At 38.3% G+C, this 20768-nt stretch overlaps 1 protein-coding gene and 1 pseudogene across 2 annotated transcripts; both read right to left on the bottom strand.

The window, feature by feature from the left end:
- Positions 1-1182: 1182 nt before the first annotated feature.
- On the bottom strand, positions 1183-8738 carry LOC146471578 (uncharacterized; annotated as a pseudogene). Its single transcript, XR_014866673.1, has 2 exons — positions 8437-8738; positions 1183-4761 (listed from the first exon to the last, which is right to left on the bottom strand). The product of XR_014866673.1 is annotated as an uncharacterized LOC146471578 (transcript).
- An 8541-nt stretch (positions 8739-17279) lies between these two features.
- On the bottom strand, positions 17280-20703 carry LOC146471577 (uncharacterized). The gene is made up of 2 exons (XM_085120156.1): positions 20112-20703; positions 17280-18415 (listed from the first exon to the last, which is right to left on the bottom strand). The coding sequence occupies exons 1-2, from the start codon at positions 20661-20663 to the stop codon at positions 18125-18127; spliced, it is 843 nt and encodes a 280-aa protein (XP_084976282.1). The 5' UTR covers positions 20664-20703; the 3' UTR covers positions 17280-18124.
- Between the last annotated feature and the right edge of the window lie 65 nt (positions 20704-20768).

Below are 20768 nucleotides of genomic sequence, written 5' to 3'. Positions count from 1 at the left end.
AAAAAAACATCTACAGTGGAACCTCTCCTTACGGACACCTCTATAATATGGACACCTCTCTATAACGGACAGTTCACTCTGTCCCTGAGAGACCGAAATCCATATAAAACCTACCTCTCTAAAACTGACACCTCTTTAATACGGACACTTATTCCTGTCCCCTTGGTGTTCACAATAAAGAGGTTTGACTGTACTCTCACAGACTATACTAGAAAAGTAGAAAATCTCTCTCTTGTGAGCTGCTGAATGTACAAAGGACTTTCTCTTGTATTGATCTAGTGACATTGTTTTCTTTGAAAAAAAAAATACTAGGAATCCAAAAAGAAGCACATGAAAACTAAAATTAATAAAACCAAGCACGAATGAAACATTGTTTTTTCTATCAGGGATTGGGGTACAGTAATAGCCCGTGTATAAGAAGCTGGGTTTTCAGAACCTGTTAGGCTAAGATTTTCATTTTAGGCCCCCTCTACATAAGAACCTATTAAGGCTAAAATTTTAAGTTAGGTTCTTATCAGTGGGGTTTCTGTAAAAGTGTATAGGTAGAAACTGCTGAATTAAGATCATCATATATTTAAAAGTAACTTGACATAAAGATACCTTTTTTTTTTTCAAGCTTAAGTACCATGTTGTATTTCTATTGTGTTTGCCATTCAAATAATTCCCCAAGTATATGTTTTGTTAAGGACATATGCTGTACCTACACTGAACTGCCGATAGGCACTGCTGTATGGTACAAATAAATTATTTATACCGTATTATGTGATGATATTTATAATATATATATATTGCATAAACGCAAAAAGTTCAGCCTTCATAGCAGTTGTTTCCTTTCCAAGAAATGTGGGAGGTTCGTAAAGCTTCTTCTCTTCAGAAGCTTTCGTTCACTTCTTGCACTCAATTGAAAAGGAAACGACTTTTATGCAGGCTAAGCCACAAGCATTTCCTACATCACTTCTTATTTCACTAACTCAAATTTTTGACTAAGAACCTCTTTAATATGAAATTGCTGTTAGAGCACCAGGAGGAAAATATGAAATGATTTCTCTGAGCAAGAATTAACTGTAATCCGTGGCTTCATTCAGAGTTTGATTACTTGATTTCGTACTGAGTTCTCTTTCTAGGAAGTCCCCATCCCTTGGCCCAAGATAAATCCTTAACAAACCCGCTGGTAAGTAACACTGATTTAACTTTATTACTGAAACAAAACATTGAACCAACAAACAAGATCCTTTTTCACTTTTACAACACCATGGATTTGGTGGCTTCCAAAAATCTAAAGTCAAACCTTTACGCCTAGAAACTCTCCATACATCAATAAGTGATCTACAACATGTTACAGTGTGACGCTAAATGAAAACACTTTAAGCCTGCATAGCTGGTGGTATTGCCTGTCTGCAAATATAAAAATTTGGTGGCGTACCTGCCGTGCGTGGTGTAAGCTGCGGAGATTTCAAATCGCCTTTAACCCAACCCATTCCCCTGGCCTCCTCACTACTTGGTCGCCCAACATTCTGCCAGCTACACAGGCTGGCAGGTTTTCATAGTATTAAACAGTTCAATGTACTGAGATAACTGTTTCTGTCTTGCTAACTTGCGACAGCAAATTTTAACAAAATTTCAAGAGAACCCCCAAAACAGCCGATATGGAGTTTCACATCTTGCTTGGCTGTTTGATTTTGGGTTTTTAAACAGGAAAATCAGAGCGATAACATTGGCGACAACTGAGAAAAAAAGAAAGAAACATGTGAATGGATCTGCCATATTGGGTTTAAAGTATTTGTGGCACCTAAATTGAATGCCAGTTCCTCTACTTATAGCACTTGTACTTTAGCTTATTGCAGTTGTATGCAATCTTGCGTTTACGCGTGTGTCGGATGGGCAAGGCAGCCTTGAACTCCATGGATAAGGTAAAATCGTTAAGTTCCTTTAACATTTGCTGATCGCCCAATTGGGCGAGGTCCAACCAGAAGTGAGTGTTCACAAAATCACTGTGTTCACGTCCAAGCTTTTTGCGATAAATAGAGAGGGCAAGCTCTAAGACCTCCTTAGCCTGCTGATAGTAACCCAATTTCGTGTACAAAACACCTAAGTTGTAAGAAACCCTTGCCACAAAGACATGCTTCGGTCCAAGCCTTTGGAGAAAAATTGATTGGGCTTTTTCAAAATTTTCCTTGGCCAGCTGATGGTTACCCAAAAGAGTGTGTACAATGCCTAGATCATGGTAAACACGAGCAACTTCTACGTGCTCAGGTCCAAAATTGTTTATGTTAATCGAAAGGGCATGATCGAGATGTTCCTTGGCCTTCTCCCTGTCACCCAGCTCACTCTCTACATTACTTAAGCCAATATAAGCGGAGGCTACATCACTATGGTTTGGTCCATAGATTTTCAGTCGAATAGATAGCGCACGTTCAAAATGCTACTTTGCTTTCTGATTGTTACCCAAGCGTCTCTGCACATTACCTAACTCAATTTCCATATTAGCAACATGGGCATTTTCAGTTCCCAGAGTTTTTAGGAAAATGCCACGGGCACATTCAAAACACTTCTTTGCTTCCCTCAAGTTACCCAAGTCAGTATTTACCCTACCCAAACAACCGTACAACTGTGCCTCAACTTCACCATCACATTTCTCACTGTTAACCAGAAGGGTCCTAGCTGCAAAGTAGTACTCCTTTGCCGAAAACAAGTCACTGTGGTGATGACAAATTTGGCCAAGCATCATAAGTTCATAGGAATAATCTGAGGCATTTGCAAGGATCCTACTGAAAAACGGATTTTTTTCTATGGTGGCAAGATCAGCAACAATTCCAATTTGCGCAACCAAAGGCTTCAAGTGTGGGATAAAATGTCTGGTTTCAGCAATTGAATCTAACTCGTTCCAAACCTCTGGTATTGTTTCATCAATAAATTTGATGAATGATTTCACTGCCGCATCAACAGCTCTTGCATGTGCATCAGTGTCCATACAGCCTTTCACCACAAGTTTAATAACCTCGTGTACCACTTGGTGCCGACGTACATAGACAACATTGTCCTCTTTTTCAATAACTACCAGCGATGATCCCTGGATGTGAATACCTATATCCTCTTTGTCATAGTCTTCACCCACAAAGTTCAGGATGTAATTGGTCAAGATGTCTAACCTCACTGGCTGTGGTGAACAGAGAGAGAAAAAAGTAAAGGCATGCCTCATTAGCTCATCAGAATTCATGACTCTTTCAACAGCTATCCTTGTCGTGGCAGTCACAGTGTTGGGGTAGCTTGGGTTTGTTTTAGCAAGAGCATTTTCAATGATACCATGCTTTCCTTTTTTTAGCTTTTCCAGGTACTCCTTCCATCCAAAGTTTGGAGAATTAATGCGCACTTTTTGCATGTATGTGGCTGCATTGGCCAATGCAAGGGGTTGATAGTCTAGCTTCTCTGCTACTTTATCTTCCATTCCTTGGTCACTGATCCCAGAAGCCATGCTTAAGAAAGAAGTGGCATCTTTGGGAGACATCCCTTTGCTTATAGAAGTATGAGAAACAAAAGGGCTGTCTGAGGGGATACATAAGGAATCATGTGTTGTGATTAGCAACTGGCCTTTTCCCCACTGCTCATTTCCATGCTCAGGAAGGAAATCGTGTGTGCCAGATAAACTAGTGACATTGTCAACCACAAGAAGCCATGATGCATAAAAGTGAATTTTGGTGGCAATCAAGTCTCTCAGGTTGGTTAATTTTGCTTCTGTCTTCAAATCCTTGGACATCTGGGTGTTGGTAATGGTGTATTCTGGACAGCCCACTTTCCTTGCCAATGATACATATGAGTCCAAAAGAGACTCAGAATTCTCTGCATTTAAAGTCATTACAAACGACAAGGTGGTAGGATCACTTATGGCCTGGTCATAGAATTTCTTAGCTACAAGACCAGCCAACTGAGATTTGCCGCTCCCCGGATTCCCTGAGACATAATAGTAACTGACACTTCCCTCACTGGTCTTCTTCAGGTTATTCATCTCACTTTCTATTGCAGCAACCTCACCTTCTCGACCTGCAATTTGGTGGGGTGGCTTTGGTGGCAGGACACAAAATGACTCAACTTCATGCTGCAGTTGCTCTTCAAGGACCTGACACTGTTCTTCTGTTGCTTGCAATTTAGCATCTGTCTTCTGAAGTTCTTGGTTAAGGGCTTGAACTTTTGTCAGGACATTTTTCAGTTCATTGGTCGGGAAACTTTTCTGTTTAATAAGAGTTTGGATTTCTACAGTGGAGAGACCAAGTGTTTGGAATGCAACATTGACTTTTTGAACAGCAATTTTAAACTCCTTGTCTGACAGCTGGCCTTGTGGCATATGAGCAAAGTCTTTGTTACGAAAGTTTCTAAGATCATCAATACTAGAGTGAATTGCTGCAGGTAGAGCTTTAGCTCCCTTAATAGAATCTGAGAAGAGAATAGCATAAAAGAGCATGGTACAATCCCACTCAGCCCTATTGCCATTTATCATTGTAGCCAACAGGTCAGCATTTTTTTTTTTGCTTTGGTGGAGATTCTTTGTTTTTGAAGTCCAATCCATTTTTTGGTGAATCGCTCCACTCCCCCAGTGTTGCCTTGTGTCGCCTGTCCCACTCTTGTTTGAAGATTGATCGCAAACCCTTGGGCAGAACATCTGTGGCAATGTAGCAAATCCTAAAATAGTTTAGCTGTTCTTCAGTATACACTGGTGAGGCCATTTCCAAAGTGCCGTGGTGATACCAGTTTTAACAGTTGGAAAACCTGTTTGGAAATAATATATAAAAAATTACAATTTTATTGCCTTAAAGTATAGGGAGAACATTTTGGAGTATAACTTTGATTTACCAAATGGCAATTCCTTTCATACCTACACTAGATTGTACTGTAAACCCTGAAATTGCAACTGTATCTTTAAGGTTGCAGGTTAATGACCCTATCAGGGTCATCAGGGAGCTGATTTCACACCAAATTAGAATCTGGCTGTCATTGCTTTTCAAGGTCACCATTTTGATTTTTACCACACAGTCTATCACTTTGAATGGGACCAGATCTGGAAATGAAAATTGTCCACAAGACCAGGACCCAGCAAAAGATCAAAAACAGGTAAAAAACTGAACTTAATGGGTTGCCACAGATGTTGTATCTCTGTCCCAGACCTTTCAGCTACTTTGCAATAAGCTGACAAATGTTTCAAAACAGTCACTGTCTCAGTGAAAACATAAAAGAGGTGGCATGGACCCGTGTACATGTATCAAGAAGTGAAGGCTGGGGTGCTTCCCACACCTTTTCAATAGGGTTGTCTTGGTAACTTTAAAAAGAAATTAAATAATTTCAGCCATGCACACCAAAAGAAGTTTTGGTGCCTTTTACAGTCCAGTTCAAAATTTTTTCAATGTCAGCCCCTATTGTGCTTGGAGGTTTTGTCATTCCATACATGTTCTTATTGATTATACTGCATGTGACTTTAATGGTCCCTACATACAGTCCAAGGGCCAGATTTAATACCTTGGCCCTCATAAGTTAACAGGTCTTCAAAGTAATGTTTCTTAACAATAAGATATTATTATTCCAACAACAGCCTGCTACAGCCTGTTATTGATATGTGTCCTAAGTATTTAATACTTAGGACACATATTAACTTAAGAAGGTTTAATGAATCCAGCCCACAGGTTACTTTGCTGTTCCACTACCATTCTACCACCACTAGACTATTCTACTCTCCTCTCTTCAACTCAACACTAGTCTTCTCTACTCTACCCAACTTGATTCGCTGTGCTTCATCTATGGTAGAACCCCACAAACTTGTACTCCCAAGAGAAAAAAAAATAGTTCAAGTTTGCGTGGTTGTTGTTGAACTTCAAATATCATTGAAGTTCTATCATTCTTTCACAATCACGAAGTACTTTGATGCAACAAGTTTGGCTTAGCTCTGGTTTGTGTTTAAGGCCTTTTCTTTCTTCTAGACATTTCCTAAGGGCAAAATTCTTCCTAATGAGAATTTTTGACACTCGAATGTAAACAAAAAACGCTAAAAAGATGTAAAAGAAGCTTACAGGCAAGCCTGTTTGCCATGTAAAGGCCAGAGGGGAGTTCATGCCTTTTGGAGGTTATGGCACTTTGGTGGTTGACTTTACTAAATAGAGCACTGCACCAGCATCGCAGAGGTCGTGGGTTTGAATCCTGTTCAAGCCTGAATTTTTTTCAGGCTTTCTTTCATCTTCTGAAGATGACTTAATAAGTTAAAAACCTTTGGTTGTTAATTTTTTAACTTGTTAGCCCTGTAAAATAGTATTTTAAATTTCAAGCGAATATTATGGACAGTAGAGTTCAAGTTTTGGGGGTTCTACTGCAGTTTGGAACAGTAAAGGCTATCCACCAATGATTTTCACTGAGAGAGGACACACATTAGTGCCCAAGGGAAGGGAAGTGGGAGAAATAGGCAAGAAATTTTAAATCTGACTAGTAAAGTAACATTTTGTGAGAAGAAGGGAAGGAAATTAGTTTTAGTTAGCCTCTGCAGTTAACCGAATTGAGACAGGGAGCGTTGCGTGACTCCGGCCCGAGCGGCTGTGAAGGAGACTACTGTAGTTAAGGAACAGTTTAAAGACTTTAGAAAAATCTACCAATAATTTTCATATGCTAGCACAAGGCTTTGTGCTAGCATATAGAAAGGAAGCAGTCTGTTACACCCAGTTTCAATCTAAGATAGTAAGCCGTTCATCAAGGACGGTGCCTGCTAATACAGAGGTATTTTTGTGCAGTTTATGACTATGCGAAGTAGAACTTAGCAAGTGTTATAATTGGAATTCAAAGAGAAAATTGGGGGTAGCCACTCAATTTTAAGAGATAATTAAGCAACAATAAATCTAAAAAGCGCTAAAATACAAAGCAATGTATGGCATTTTTTCCCAAATTGAAGATTAGGTAATTATCTCTGAAAAATGCATGGTTACCCCCTATTTTCTTTATGGATACCAAGAACACTTGCTAGGTTCATAGCGGCTGTGAAGGAGACTACTGTAGTTAAGGAACAGTTTAAAGACTTTAGAAAAATCTACCAATAATTTTCATATGCTAGCACAAGGCTTTGTGCTAGCATATAGAAAGGAAGCAGTCTGTTACACCCAGTTTCAATCTAAGATAGTAAGCCGTTCATCAAGGACGGTGCCTGCTAATACAGAGGTATTTTTGTGCAGTTTATGACTATGCGAAGTAGAACTTAGCAAGTGTTATAATTGGAATTCAAAGAGAAAATTGGGGGTAGCCACTCAATTTTAAGAGATAATTAAGCAACAATAAATCTAAAAAGCGCTAAAATACAAAGCAATGTATGGCATTTTTTCCCAAATTGAAGATTAGGTAATTATCTCTGAAAAATGCATGGTTACCCCCTATTTTCTTTATGGATACCAAGAACACTTGCTAGGTTCATAGTTTCAAACTAGGTGAAAATATCCTTATATTTGTAGGCACCACCTAATTACAAAACCCAAGTGTCTTGAGATGTCCAGAACATATGGAAAGTAGGCACTGTCCTTAATGAAAACTCCTTTTTCCACACAAAAATTTTACTCTTTTCTTCATTGAATTCTAGGTCAATTACGGTTCTTACCTTTCTGTTATTCAATAGGGCTAATAATAAAGACTTGTTAGGTTTTTGGTCACCAAATTTTGCAGTTTGACAACTGAAAAAAATTGTTTAGTCGCCACTTGTGCCCGCTTCGAAATGTTAATTTCATACCCTATTGAAGGGGAAGGGGGGGAGGGGGGTGTGGCGGGAATGACTATTGCATTAGCAGGAAGCTAAGGTTGTACCCCTCATATCCCTGTCACTACCTGGCACCCATGGGAAACCCAAGTATTACGGGATGCGCACAATGTATGCGCAGTAACAAAACAAGGCATCTAGCAGTTGTAGACCTCGTGCTGTAAACGTCGAACGCAATTCATAAATTTTTTTCATGTTATTAGGTATAGGATGAATTGAGTTTGTCACAACGATAGCGCGATGTTAGAACTGGGTATAAATTAAAGTGTCCCTAATTTCCCATTCAAATTTCTTGACTAATTAATATTGCTTTCATTGCCTGTTAAAAAATCAAGGCGCAGGCGGCTGCCACTCTGCAAGAAAGCCGGCAATTTCCTCACATTGAAATTGAACAGTTGCCTGAAACTCATGACTTGAGTATCTCGAGTATTGCAGCTTTTCGTAAAATAAATTGAACAACAGCAGTCTGAATTACTGATTAGGTGCTGCAGTCAGTTTGCACCCACATTTTACACCGTCAAAAAGGTTTTCGCAAAATTTAAAAGAACATCGGAGCAGTTAACCTTAATTTGGGCGCGAAAATCGAAAACAGGAGTGTTTCGAGTACACGAGTAATTCGTTGAATACATGAAGCCAATCTTACCCCAGTGTATTAAAAGAGTACTCACCGTTCAATTTCTCGACTTGACAGGTAATATTTGTTCGTTCACCTCAAGAGAGCGGTAAATGTGAACGCGACTACTGTAGCTTTCAAGTGAAAGAACCTTCAGCAATCTAGTCGATCGATATCGTTTGTATCACTGACCTCCTTCCCAATCCTTCTCAATGTGATAGGCACGCAATGCGTGCACCCAAGAACAAGCTCTATAGCTCGAGCTCCGGTTTTTGCCCTTTCTTTGATTCACTTGCGTGACGCGCCGCTTCTAGCAACACCCTTTCCTTTTTGTCATTTTCTTTTTCTTTTTTTCTATATTTTTCGTATCGGTCACCCACCACAGACCTCCAAGTGTCGCTTGGTCAAAATGTGGCGATCTGGTGGGTTCGAGTCCCCGTCAGAGTAGAGAAAATTTTTTTGTTTTCTTTTTTTCAACCGAATACCACTTTATTACCAGGTAAAATAATGACAGCCCAAGCTCACTATCCGATAATATGCACGCGATATCGATGTATAGACTTCCTATTTGTATTTTGGTGAGAAAAGGGTCGTGTTGCAATGCATGAGCAGATATTCAACAGATTGAAAGTCTGGTCCGAGTTAGCACCGCCACGATTTCGCACGAAATGGAAGGAGAAAATAGGATGGAGAAACGTCTGAGCGTACCCTGGGTGGCAAAGGTTATTACTGTATTATTATTTATTTATTTATTTTTTATTTTTTATTTATTTTTATTTATTTATTTATTTATTTATTTATTTATTTACTTATCTATTTATTTATTTTATTTTGCAAGAGGGAGAGAAAGAGAACCATGGCATTTTCTCATTAATTTTTATTTTTTAGACAACGTGCTTCTGGAGCGAGGGTAGACTGAGTGGTGTTCCGAGCGCGTTTGGAAGTCTCGGTTCGAGTCCACCTTAGGGCCAGGATCCACGTTTTCGGTGCTTTGTGCCTTTCGGTTGATTTAAAAGAGATCTTAAAAGAAAACAGAGAAAAAAGTCTTTTTTGGTTTTCAACAACTCTTGCTAGGATTTGCTTTTTTCGCTACCCAAAAACTTCGCAAAAATACCCCTTTTCGGAGGCACCCTCCTCAAAATGACAATAAAAATTCTTGACATTTTCTAGTCAATTTTTAGCGATCATTTTCCTTTTCTGATTTTTTTTATTATATTTGATGTGGTAGTGATTTCGTAAGAAACTAGGACCCTATTTTTTGTCCAGCGTTAACGAAGCATAAAAGCTAGGATCGAAGTCAGGCTGATTCTCAATTTGATATTTCCAACAAGGAGACACTTCTGAACTCACGTACTCAAGGAAAAAACGGAATCATAAATTCAAAGAGACGCGACAAATTGGATAAGAAGGCTTATTTTTTTTTTACACTTAGGGTCTTTTGGGCAAAACGCCATTATATTTAGCCGCGAAGCTAGGTCTCTTTTAGGGTTGCACGCGAAGAGGTATAAAAATTTATATTTGTCTGTGTTTTACCACGGTCTCTTTTAGGGGTCAAAAAAGCTTGGGCCACGCCCAGATTGGTCTCCTTTAGGGGTTTAATTCAAAATTTCCGACGAGCATCCCTGTCCCCTTCATATGTCCCCCTCCCTCCGGGGGCAGGCTAGGGAATACGTATTTGCACCCTTTAACACACAAGGAGCGAAAAGAAAATCAATGCCAGCTTAATTTCCCTTGATGAAATATATAACAGTTACAGCTTATACACTTACCTTACAGCATTACCTTCATAAAACTCCAAGTTAAAAATAAGCGAAGAAAGTCCAGCTCAGGAAGTGAATTGTGGTCACGTGGCTGTCTCTACCTTATTGTTATTTATTTCGCGGAACTCAATTTTCGCGATTTCCAAAATATGGCGAAATTCTTGTTAAGAACCGCGAAAAAAAGTTATCGAGAAAATTAACGACGTGAGATTTAATACCTTGTCATGAAATCCTTTAATCAACTTTAACGCCAGGAGTAATAATTATTACGACGATGTGTCCTTGGTCTTTGTCCTATATTTAGGTTTCGCCGTTCGCACTCTCTCGGTCGTAAAAACTGCATCTTCCAGTTCCCAAAACAAACTGTGGAAAACACAAACTAACAAGCATCAAAAGATTTTTTAAACAATCTTAATCCAGAATTCAGGGAACTGAATCGATTTTATTGTTAAAAAGAGAGTGCAGCTTTTATCGTAGTATGTTGTTAATATCCAATTATCACCGTTTTAAATTATAATTTTATGTAAAGTAATGTAGCTATTTTATCCTTTTATCTTATACAATGTAATAGTAACGTATGTAAATTGTATTTATTTTATTCTTGTCTATGTATTTATTTTATGCAGGGCCGTTCTGAAAACCACTTTAGTGAGAACTCACCCTGTTTAAAGATTACTATTATTATTATTATTATTATTATTATTATTATTATTATTATTATTATTATTATTATTATTATTATTATCATTATTATTAATATTATTATTATTATTTTTTTTTATTTTTTTTTATTATTATTATTATTATTATTATTATTATTATTATTATTATTATCATTATTATTATTATTATTATTATTATTATTATTATGGTAGTAGAGTTCTCAACTGGATGCTAAAATTAGCTAAAAAGCTGCACAGGGCACACAGCGTAGCCTGTGAGCCTAGGTGCTTCGTATCCATGACTCGAGCACAAAGGTCCCCTTTTCTCAAAAGGAAACGCAAGAATGAAGAAGGTGGGTGAAGTGAGGGAAAGCCGGCGCCAGGTAGCTAAAGGTTGCAAGAATCGAAGCAGGAGTTACTGAGCTAGTAAAGGGAAGTCAACTTAGCTTCCTCTTAAGGATCTATCTAAAGGAACTGTAATCTCGTACCCAGATCTCAGTCGGTTCGGGAATGTCGAAGACCGTGGGAGATCTGGGTACGAGATTAAAGGAACTGATAATGCCATTCAGTTATAAGTGCCAAACCCTTGACCAGCTCTGTTTTGTTGCAAATAAACATGTCAACCTCTTTTCAGTTTCGTTTTGTCGTCAGAACGGGAACGTCAGTTGACAACGGCGCGCGCATCAAGTCGAAATAGACTCGCATCCAGACTATTCCGCGCGCTCTCGCGTCCTCTAATGACGTTCCCGTTCTGCTGCTAAATCAGCCTAATGGTTATCTTCAGCGTCATTACGAAAAGTGGTCCCTGCACTATTCAAGAGTTAAGGCGGGGGTAAACCTGAAAGCCGTTTTTATGCCGATTAAAATCGGTTTCATGGAAATATCTCGTTCACGTTTCAAGGTCTTTCAAGCAATCCAAAATCTCTCTGCTTAAAACGGAAATCAATGTTGTTGGGTGTTTTGCGAATTTTTAGGTGAATTTTGGGTATATTTGGGAGGAGGTAGTTTTTCTAGAAGGATTGGTAAAATTAAGAGAAATAAGAAATATTGAAGATTTAGTGAGGTTTTAAAATTAGAATTTGTAGTTAATAATTAATAGACGGATACCCAGTTAGTCCACTAGAAACCTGGGGTGCTCTTGCGTGGGTATCAACTGTCTGTTGGTGTTTTAAAAATCATTTTCTTTCTTTTATCTCTTCTTCAAACCTCTAAAAATTCCATTCAAATTCACGTTTACCCCCACCTTAAAATAAAACATCACATTTCTTTCAATAAGATGAGTGTTTCTGGCCACTAGCAAGTATGGCGTTTCGTTGCGGACAAAAATCCCCCAACAAAAAGAAGTGACTTACTTGGAGATATAAACAGTGAGATTAAAAAAATGAGGTCGATGAATTGAAAAAAAAAAATAATAATGATCCACAATTTAAGAAAAAATTTAGTTCGAAGTCTAAAAATTGAGTCGAGTTTCTAAAAGGTATGTCTGACGCAAAAAGTCAGTCAACCGGAAAAATCAACACCGAAAAAAAAAACTAGTCGAGAGGAAGCGGAAACTGATTTGGGCCTCAACCGGATGTAAGGAGCATATCCTTATATCGTATTACAGGAAGTGATGTGCTATGCATACGGGAATGTGAGAATTCTTCGCGCGGGAATTACTCAAGGCAGCAAACACGGCAAACATGGCAACGAAAGGGCGGATCAGGAAAATACAGAAAGAGGGAGCTGAAGGAATTGTGGCGCGAGCGCAAGCCCCGCCCAATAAAAAATTCTCATTCGTGGGGATTCTGCTTTACAGCAATTCTTGGAGCATTTGGGATCAAAAGTTAAGGCTCGGTCGATAGACGTTAAGAGAATTTGTTAAAACGATTGAGTGCATAATATCACTCGAAAGACAAAAACGTTTTTTTTTTTTCATCACAATCTAATACTTACACTACTTAACATTATATATAATGAGTACATAAATTATGATCATCCGGGTGAGTGTAGTCCTGAGAAGGACTGTTTGTGGTGACTTTGACTGACGTTTCGACAACCTGAGCGGAAGTCATCTTCAGAGTCAAGTGAATTGCGGAACGTCAGTAGGTGGTATATACGTCTCTGGTTGTTAACCTGATTGGTCAACGAAGTCCAGATGTTATTGGTCGTTTGTCAGTAAGCCGTGATGTTATTGGCTGTGAAGACTGTAAAAAGTGATTGGTGCGTTTCGATCCGTCTTTTGTTAGTCAAAAAGTCCATGGGTCTATTGTTAGTAAAATGTCTATTGTTTGTCTGTTTCGTTGTTGTTGTCAATAAGTCGTTTGTATGGTGCAGGTAGTTGTAGGCAACGGTTGAGTGGCGCTTGTTCTAAGCTAGTAAACCAGCTTTCCAGAGTGAGTCGTTGATAGTAATTTGTACTGTAGGTAATGCACTTGACAGAGTCCCAGTGGCAATTATGACGTAATTACCACGTCATATGCGTGTTCACTCTGCGTTACGGACCTTGAAGGTAACATCTCTAGACGTACTATCCATCCTCAAAGTCTCATTGTCATAGGTTTTATACTTGCGATGTTAATTATGGAGGGGGGCCGCTCCCATCCCCGCCGCAGAAGACAAAAAATCCCGGTCTAGATAAGGTTAAAATTCATATCCATTTTTGGACCCAATCTCTACTCATTTTTAGACCAAAATCGTTGAATCTAAGACCCATTTTCATATACCAAGACGGCTCAAAACCATACCCTTTGGCACCGCCTATACCTATATAGCTTAAAAAGGCTAGTAACCACGCCTGGAACGGGCTTGGCAGGCAGCCAACTCGTCCTCAGGGCTTTTGCCTTGAAGACAGGCAGCTGTATTTACAAGTTACTTTAAAAGGAAACTTCCGCTCTTGAACTGAACTGGTCTCAAATTGTCGCAATATTGTCGAATTTTCTTTGAAAAAACATGGAAGCAATGGCGCGTTCCATTTACTCAAATCACCCTGTTCAACATGTTCGCCATAAATATGAAATGATTTAATTTGTCTTAGCAGAAGACGGATAACGTGCAGTACTAGATGTTTGCAGTACTCATTATACACATTGTTGTACTTCATACGCATTATTGCAACTTTTTGGATAATGTTTTTCTATGATTTACGATTACTAACGTAGCGATAAGTAGATTTTTAATATGCAATGTTATTGTTTCATTGGTCACCGGTTGATATCAGCTGTTCGATTTTATCAGTTTAAATAAAGACATTATTATTTTACTCTTTTAGGGGGTCGCGCGTTTTAGCGCTGATCGACTGGAAATCCCTTAAGATGATGTAAAGTGCATCACTTTGACTGGAAGCCCAAAATTTCAGAATTTCAGAATATTTAACGCTTTATTCAGTTAACTAACAAAAAAAGAGAAAGAAATTGCAAAACAATTACATAACAAATTACACAGCAGAATCATTAAAAAATTAATTACACAGCAAAAGTTAAAGTTAATTATAATTTACAAAAGTTAATTACATAGCAATTGTACAGAATTTGTGTCAGTATAGATTATAGCTAATAACTACACCTACACAGAAAAGGAAAAAAGAAATTACTGATGAACGCCAATACTTGTTAGGAGAACAACTTTGAAGTAATACTAGTACATTATATGTCATGTTCGACTTTGTTTGTAAATTCCGACAAAAGAAGTCTATTGTTATTTAATTTACTACAATACAAGTAATATTTCATGAAAAGGAGGGTACAGTTTAATTTTCTCGCAAGCTTTTGGTCAATTGAATCTTTAAAAGTTGCGAAGAGCATTTCGTTTGTATTCAGATTGAAATAAGTACCATTTCTTGTGTTAAACCAGTCAAAAACTTGGTCAACGAAGACTCTTGTTCTCGTGCAACTTATTATGAAAGTACGTGTATCATATGATTTGTGGAATCAGATTCACCGCAATATATACAGACATCATCCGCATTAATCCAACCCAAATCTTGAATAGTTCTCTCTTTGTAAGGACAATCATATGAAGTAATTTATTATTAAAATTCTTTTAATTTCGTGTCGTTGCACACTCACTACTCTAAAAACGTCTATTCATTGTTCGCTGTCAATCTACAGATCTTTACTCCTTCTTTCCAGGTCACTGTGAGGTAGCTGATGTTTTTTTACAACGAAATAAAAATAATAGATATCCTTCGGCTTCAACTTCTCCTGGCCAATTTGTGTATTTTGGTCGAGAGAAAAAGATGCCCAAATTTCGCCGTAGCCTTGTATTTGCCTCGGCTTGTTGGATTACAATTTGTTTGCGCTTAAAATTTGATAGAACAGGAGAAAATTGGTTCTAAATGGTTATACAAATTCCTTAAAGATAGATATTGACCATTTTCCTTCAGAGAGGTCCTGATGCCTTTGTTGAACCACTCTCGAATGAAAATAGGCTTACCGTCTACTTAAATTTTCCTGTTATTAAAAAGAATGGCATCACCTCCTTCCTCATAATTGTATAGACTGTATAGAGACTTAAGTTCGTCAAAAGCAACTGAAATATCTTCATAGAAGTCTGGAATGTGTCCAAGGTATTTCACATCACAGTAACATCAGTTACGTCTGAGCAGAAAGCCTGAAGACCTCCTTGCTTACCAAAAACAAATGGCCAGGAACTGCTTTCCAATTGCAACGACCACTTTCCTAATCCGTGCTAGTCAGTTACCGTTTTTAAAATTATTTCAATATCGATCATCCTTTGACCTCCTTTGAAGTAATTCTGATAAGCAGAGGTCCTTTTTATTTATCTCTCTTGTTATTCCAAAGGAAACGGAATAATTTATCTTTAACTAAAGCAAGCACTTCACTAGCCAGGAACAGTCAAGCTGGAGGCCTCATAAAAGTTCGATTGATTATTCCCTTTTCGACATAAGAGGGACAAATCTCCAGAATTTTGTTGCATCATTTACGCAGCCCATTCTCGCTAGCCACATGGCCTTCGTTTTACTTGAGTTTTAGTCCAGGAAACTCTCCAAAGTTCTAACCGTATCTAAAGCTTTCTCCACAGAAAAACAGACTTGTGTCATTTGCGAATTGACTAATACCGCATCCACACTAAGGCTTAAACACGTTTAAAAGCTGTTTAGTTAAACACAGTTTAAAATTGTTTCCTTCATAAAAGCTGCTTTCGTATTTTTGTTGACTACACTGGATTTAGCACAAATGAAAGCATTAAGTTAAAGTTTATTTGAATCCTATGTCAAAGCCAATGGTTCAGCTTTCTGTTGGCAATTTTCATTTTGTTAAACCTTGTTTAAATAAACATGTTTTGTTGGTGTGAATAGGGCTCTAGTTTGAATTCCAAACCAAATAAGCGGTTCCATTGATTGATGGGTCTGGTCTAATTTTACTTGACAATATTTTCGCCGTCAAGATAAGTAGGTAGGGTGATAGTGGACACCACTTTCTAACTCCCCTGGATAGTTTGAACCAGTTTGTAGAGGAACCGTTATCCAGAGCAGCACTTTCAATATCAGTGTAAAAAAAACTCTGACCCAATGTCTAATACTCTCACCAAATTAAAAGTTGTAAAGTGCAATGAATACGGGACCGTTCCAGCAAGTCGAAAACCTTCCCAAAGTCAATTGAAACCAATATGCCAGGAATATTTTCTCTGTGTTCCAAAATATCACTTAATAGTCTTATAACCTTAAACGCTGCCATTTTGGATTTTATGACACGTAGATAATGTCGCAAAAAAAAAAAAATGTAACATAAGAAAGAACTGATTCCTGACAATAGTGGCAAACGTAAAAACATCAAAAAAGCCAAAACGGCAACCTCGTTCCCAGGTCCTCTCTCTTCCTCCCTCGAGAATGGAGGAAGAGAGAGGACCCTGGGAATGCCGGAGGCTGCCAAAACGGTGGTGCACAGGAAATTGAACATTCCCTATTCACACTATGAACCCTATCTAGATTTGGCTTTTTTTGTCTTCTGGGGCCACGAGGGGGTGGGGGGCAGATTCCGCCCCCTTCCATAACTTCGCAAGTGTAAAAGCTATGTCAGTGAAACTTGTAGGGTAGATAGTACATCCAGAATGTATGATTCCTTGAAGGTCCGCAACACGATTTTATGACGTCATAATTAGGCCAAGATTGCCAAATGGCGGCCATCTTACCAACCTCGTTCCCAGGGTCTCTCCTCTTCACGTCCCAGGGAGCGAGAGAGGACGTGAAGGGGAGAGACCCTGGGAACGAGGTTGCCATCTTACATTTCTGGATTTTCTCCAAACTTCAGGAAAGTGCCGAAATTCAACGAAAAGTAATCAAAACCAATAAAGCAATACTAGTATGGGCTAAAAACATAAAGGTTACTGTAAGAAAAGTACTTTTTCTTCATTTTAAAAACGGATTTTCTATTTTCTAAACTGAAACTGCCTGTCAAAATTGGTTGTCAAACTTGTTCACTAAGGTAGGGTATTTGTGTGCGGGTGTGGGTGTACAAGACACAACAATGACTGAATATTGTTTCGATGCACCAATCTATCTTTTGCTTTATTTTATTTTAAGTTTTTTTTAAACTTTAACACATGTGAATGTGTTGTGGTCACGTGTAATACATGTTATATAATAAATCTAAGAAAGAGTTTTCTCTTCTCCCTTTCTCATCATCCCTCTAAAACAGCAAATATTTCAGTTCACTATGACATTTTCACAGCCACGTGTTCTAATAGCTGTGGTTGCTGTATAAATTTTGCCTCAATTCAAGCAATTGCTGCAGAAGCTTCAAAACAAATGCTTTAAGTCAATTCTCACCTTGCGGACACCTCGCTATTACGGACAGCAGCTAAATTCCAAGCAAAAATAAATTACAGATGTTTGACTGAAATAAATTCCCGCTATTATGGACAAACTCGCGGTCCAAAGGGTGTCCACAATAAAGATAGTTGACTGAATTTAAGTACTTAGAGAGGAATGCTCTGGGATCAAATGGTTTCCATATTCTAAATTCCCTAAACAAAATTGAGCTGTGAAGAGATATTTTCTTTCTCTTCAAACACAATTTAGCTGCAAGGTGTGACCGTGAGGAAAGATATTTAAAAAATGTGTTGGGGTTTGGTTAAGAGTGTGACTGTACTTCTTAGAAATATAAATGGAAATACGTATTGTATTGAAGACCACACATTATTTTTTGTCACTGGTATACTATATAACAAATTTATGTACAGAATGGCAGTAAGAAAACCTTGTATATGTTCACTCATTCAACTTTCCTTTAAATATTACCCATTAGAAAATGTAAGTTCATAAATCCACAAATTATATCAAACATTAATACTTGTAATTTATTGTTACAAGCCTACAAAATTACCACCCAGATTCCCAAACAGGTTTAGAACTTGTTCTCCTCTGCGCCGATCTCCGTGAACCACTTGATATGCGAGAACTTGCCACACTAACTGAATCACCAATCATCAGACTTGACTCACTAGATGAACGTGAAAAGTGCGCAGCACTTGATGTAGTACTCTTGGCACTACTTGGCCGGCTTCTTGATGCTGTTTTTGAGTACTGTTTTTGTTTAATGTGTTCTTTAAGCAATGAATCCCTGGACAAGCTCCTTGTGGGCTTGATTGCTTCAAGTCTTTGAAGGAGTTTCTAAGAAAAGTACGACAAAAAAAGTGATGAGATTTTGTGGCAGTAAATAGAATACAATGGACACCAAGCAGCTGGCACAGCAAGCATACAACACTAGACTGTCAGGTTATAAAGCAAGAGGACATCCACAAATGATCTGGATCAAGGGCGTCAAAGACAGCCTGAGGGCACACAACATCCCCCTCATAACAGCTTTCAGACTTGCTGTTGATCGAAAGCTTCACCTCCCCACAACACCCCCCATGATACAAGCCGATGGATAAAGTAAAGTAATTAAATAGAATACAAATGGGGAGAGTGCATGGTTGAAGGGAAATAGTGAAATTAATTTCCTTGACGTCTTCAGTGTTCAATGTTATTTAGGTACCTATCTGAAAACATACAACTGTAAATTAACACCCTGTGAACAGAGGATGATAAAATCTCTCCAGACCCTTTCTTCTCCCACTAAAAGAAAGGCTCTGTTAGCAGGATAATAAATTGAAAACTATACTCTAAAATAAACACAAGATAGAGAAATCATAGTTATTGCCAATTCCAACAATCACTTTGGGCATTCATGTGCAAACTAAGATAGAAGAACCAAACCACATCTTAACCTTAATTTTAAACAATCATGACCCAAATTAGCCATTTAACCCTAGATTGGAAATAATTTTACTGAACACAGAACTTTACACTCCAATAATGAGGAAGCATCTTGTTAATGCAAAAATTTCTTCTTTATTGCATCTTTTCATGTAGGTCTCCTCTCTATTGACCATTGGCCTTTATCAAGTTCAGGGCTGTCATTAAGAGGCGGGGGCCAGTGATTTCCCCCGGTTACTAAGAACGTGGCCCCCGGCTATTTTCATAGGAAAATACAAGAAAAGTAGAACCAAAAGAAATTCCTAGCTGTTTGATTCCCCTCCTACTTGTTGTATTTATCCAGCAACTTGAGATCTTAGTGACAGCCCTGAATTCAAGTCTATGTGCCCTTGCGCATGAAGACTTTCCATAGGGCAACATAAAGAAACAAATGCATACTAGTCACTTAGCCCGTTCAAATATTGTACCTCTCAACCATGTGACATAGCAAATATCACACTGCTGCTTGGTGGTGACGTGGTACCAAAATTCCCAATTTTGACAGATTTCAATTTATAATAGGCATGGCAATCAAAGTATGGAAAAGTGTGCTGTGTACAGGAAAGGCATCGCCTCCCTTGCATGGTCTCAAAAAATAACTAATTTAATATTAACACAAAATTTGTTCCAGTATTCAGTAATTTGTTAGTCTGATCCCTGCAATCACTAGTAAATCAAATGAAAACAACATTATTCTGCAGGCTCAGTTCATCAGTATCAAAAGACCCTCAAGAGACAGTCTTCACAAACCAAAATAATCAAATCCGGTTGTGGACAGCACTGGAGCAATGTCTTAGGCGGTGACGATTCCGATAAATAATTTATTATGAAGCAACGCCGTTTCAAATAAGCTCAAGTTATAATATGACATGAAATACGAGGTTTTATTTACCTTAAAAAATCTACAAAAAATAATGTTGTTGAGTCAAGACAATTTCTAAACTTATGAGAGGGATAAATTGACGTTTAGTATTCAAGTTTAGTAAGGGGGTATATTTTACTTAAGCATAAAACGAATTTCCCCTTCTTATCAATGCATATAGAAAGCTTAAAGCTCATTAAAACTTACCTGGTTTTCCATATCAACTTTCCTTTGAAATCTGTATCTATTTACTTCGGACGAAGTTTGAACCCTTAACGGTTCTGAAACAGGTTTTCTGGGTTGGGCTGACTTTGGCCTTCCTCTAGTTCGTGTGATTTCCCTCAAAAGTCTCTGGTTCTCTCGATCAATGGCGTCAACCTTTGTGTTACTAAAAGACATGTTTTTGCGTTCAAGAGGCGCTGGCCGCCTCGATTCATTCAGATTTACAGCACTTCTAGGCCTTGATGATCTAGAAGCAGAGGAAACTGCAGAATGTCTTGATGCTGTATCATCAAAATCTTGCTCTCTTTTAACACTTGCCGATTCATTCTTTGAGGTAGACATCGCTCGGGTTTCCGAACCTTCAATATCCCTGTCGTTAAGTTTCTCGTTAATATCGAGAACAGCTTGGAGAAGCAGATTCAAATCTATCTGATCGGAATTTGGATGTAAAAAATGCTCCTTTTTCAGCCGATCAAGGGGTCTATCCTGCGATGAACTACCGGTAGAATTGCGACGTTGTGCCTTCGCGGCCGCCATGTTTCTTTTCGAATACGTTTTTCTGTAAAGCGTTACGTCACGTTACTATGGAAACTGGTAACATTGATAAGCTAAACAGCGGTGCAAGCAGCGGGCTCAACATGT

This window comes from Pavona decussata, unplaced genomic scaffold, assembly GCF_977016875.1.
Source record: "Pavona decussata unplaced genomic scaffold, jaPavDecu1.1 SCAFFOLD_102, whole genome shotgun sequence".
Lineage (NCBI taxonomy): Eukaryota > Metazoa > Cnidaria > Anthozoa > Scleractinia > Agariciidae > Pavona > Pavona decussata.
The sequence above is the reverse complement of the archived record's forward strand: the minus strand, read 5'-3'. Positions and strand labels throughout refer to the sequence as shown.

Bases quoted from the DNA above. Each gene is read 5' to 3' on its own strand.
- LOC146471577 (XM_085120156.1), bottom strand. From the start codon at position 20,663: ATGGCGGCCGCGAAGGCACAACGTCGCAATTCTACCGGTAGTTCATCG. The intron at 18,416-20,111 runs GTAAGTTTTAAT...TACTTTTCTTAG, and splicing joins AAGTTGATATGGAAAACCAG to AAACTCCTTCAAAGACTTGA.